General features: G+C 38.3%; 1 protein-coding gene across 1 annotated transcript; it reads left to right on the top strand.

The window, feature by feature from the left end:
• The first annotated feature begins 427 nt into the window (after positions 1 to 427).
• LOC148022060 (uncharacterized) lies at positions 428 to 1,649 on the top strand. Its single transcript, XM_087696691.1, has 3 exons — positions 428 to 757; positions 891 to 934; positions 1,163 to 1,649. Exons 1-3 carry the CDS (start codon positions 646 to 648, stop codon positions 1,379 to 1,381), a joined length of 375 nt encoding a protein of 124 aa, XP_087552817.1. The 5' UTR covers positions 428 to 645; the 3' UTR covers positions 1,382 to 1,649.
• The last annotated feature ends 464 nt before the right edge of the window (positions 1,650 to 2,113 follow it).

The following is a 2,113-nucleotide window of genomic DNA, read 5'->3' as shown; positions in this document are numbered from 1 at the left end:
AGAACAAGAGACTGACTAAATTTTGATTTCATTATAGAACCATTGATAGCATGTTTGAAGCGTCTTAGAAAACCAACAATAAAAAAGAAACATGAATACTCAAGAGCATGTATGAGAGACAGGGAGTGAAAGGGAGGGAAGAGAAATGACTTATTAGAAGAAGAAGGAGAAGATGAAGAAGCTTACTTTTCACACATAAGAAACTTCTTGAGATCTCAAACATTTCAAGTTTTGAATGTGGGAGAGAGAGAGAGAGAGAGAGAGACACACACACACACACACAGAGCAAAGTTATGAAATTCCAAAGATCTCAAACATTTGAGGTTTCAAATGTGTGTGTGTGTGTGAGAGAGAGAGAGACCAAAGTTATGAAGACATGTGTATCTTTTCTTTTAAGATAGAAAGGAGTGGCTTGGAGTATCTTGGTAGGTAATTCCAAGGATGTGATAGAAAAGAGAAAGGCTTTGGCAAGTTCAACCCCTCTATGGTACATTAGAGGCCATCATACTAGAAAAGTTCACTAGTGCTCTCGCCGTCTAGGGTACAATATTAGAGGCGCATCATACACACTACTGCCTCTCTCTCTCTCTCTCTCATATTCGTTCGTAGTCATTCATTTGCATGCAGCTATTACTTTAGATAGCCATGGCTGCAGCCCGCCTTCTCCTGCAGCATCAGAGTCCAAGATTAGCGTTAATCATTGCTTATACCAGCCTTCTTCTTTTGTTGGGAGTCGCAGTTGCAGCTCGTTCTCCACGTATAATACACTTGAATTCCTCATGCTTTTAATGCTTAATCTGCTAATTGTTACAGCTTTATAATTATCAGCATGATCAGGCTTGTTAACCATTACTCTGAAGTAACAAGCTGCATGTTTCTCTATTTGGCAGGCCTCGGCTATAAAATCACAGACAAGGCGTGTTCCATCAGGAAGGTACTGATCATAGTCTTCTTCTTGATTCAGTCTTATATAATTATAGTCTTCTGTGTCTTCAAACTTTATATCATCATAGTCTTCTTACATAAGTAGGTTCCCGCAGAGAGCCAAATGTTATGCATATGGGCATATCCTAATTTCTGCTTAAAACTTATATCAGGTTTTCCACCAGCAGTAAAAATGTGGTACTGTTAGTGATTAACATAATTAGGGCTTGTAATGCAGGCAGAACTAGTACATTTGGACCATGGAAGCCCATCAATTAATATACCACAGGAGATTAATCTACCCAGCGATGAATGCTTGGGAGAAGCTTGCAACCCTAATCAGGGCATGATTACGAAGGAGATTAATGCGCCTGCAAGGAAGCTTATCGATGATTCACCCCCACCTGCACCCACGCAGGTGTATCACACAGATTACATCTGTGCAGACTCGTGCTAAGCAGACTGGCTAGGAAACTAATTAACACTAATCGACCATACACACAGCTGATGAAACCATACATGGAATTTATATAGAAGAAAGCCCTCCATGGGCAATTCTTTTGATTGCTAGCTCCCTTGTAAACCTACTCTCTCTCCGCTGTAATTACTTCGTAATAGTGGATAGCGAATTACTCTTGTCCGCTGTAAATCACTGCATATTAGTTGATGATAGTTAATTACTCTTCTCCGCTGTAATTACTGCATAATAATCTTTGATGATTAATGTAGCACTTTGTCATTATCAGTTTTACTGCGTTTAGATTTGATTTAGTCTCAGCTTGACGTTTTAATCGGAATATATACCCCATTAAGTAAGTGTAGCTTGCGTCTGGTATGGGGATCTGTCTAATTAATATGCGTTTAGTAAGCAGCGCCTTGACTTTTGATCGGAATATATACCCAATTAAGTAAGTGCGAAGCTTATATCTGGATTCTGCGCTGATCAAATGCACTGAATCAGCCCATGAGAGGTATCTTTAGATGCTTTTAAATTTTCTCAAAGTGGTATTTATTAGCGAATACTGTCTGTTTTTTGAAAAAATATCAAATAGATAATAGGATCTCATTAATGCGTGGTTTTTCTTTTCTATATTCGTCTCAATCGGAGTGTGAAGTGAGCTGCAGGTGTGTTACTGTCTTTTATTTTTTTTAATTCTTATTTTATTAACACGAAAGACAATATATATTT

The sequence above is a fragment of the Lygodium microphyllum genome, chromosome 17 (genome assembly GCF_053477565.2).
Source record: "Lygodium microphyllum isolate KBCC chromosome 17, Lygodium_microphyllum_v1.1.10, whole genome shotgun sequence".
In the NCBI taxonomy this organism is placed as follows: Eukaryota; Viridiplantae; Streptophyta; class Polypodiopsida; order Schizaeales; family Lygodiaceae; genus Lygodium; species Lygodium microphyllum.
The sequence above is the reverse complement of the archived record's forward strand: the minus strand, read 5'-3'. Positions and strand labels throughout refer to the sequence as shown.

Coding starts and splice junctions, on each gene's coding strand:
- LOC148022060 (XM_087696691.1), top strand. CDS start 646: ATGGCTGCAGCCCGCCTTCTCCTGCAGCATCAGAGTCCAAGATTAGCG. Junction 758..890: donor AGTTGCAGCTCGTTCTCCAC/GTATAATACACT, acceptor TCTATTTGGCAG/GCCTCGGCTATAAAATCACA. Junction 935..1,162: donor AGGCGTGTTCCATCAGGAAG/GTACTGATCATA, acceptor CTTGTAATGCAG/GCAGAACTAGTACATTTGGA.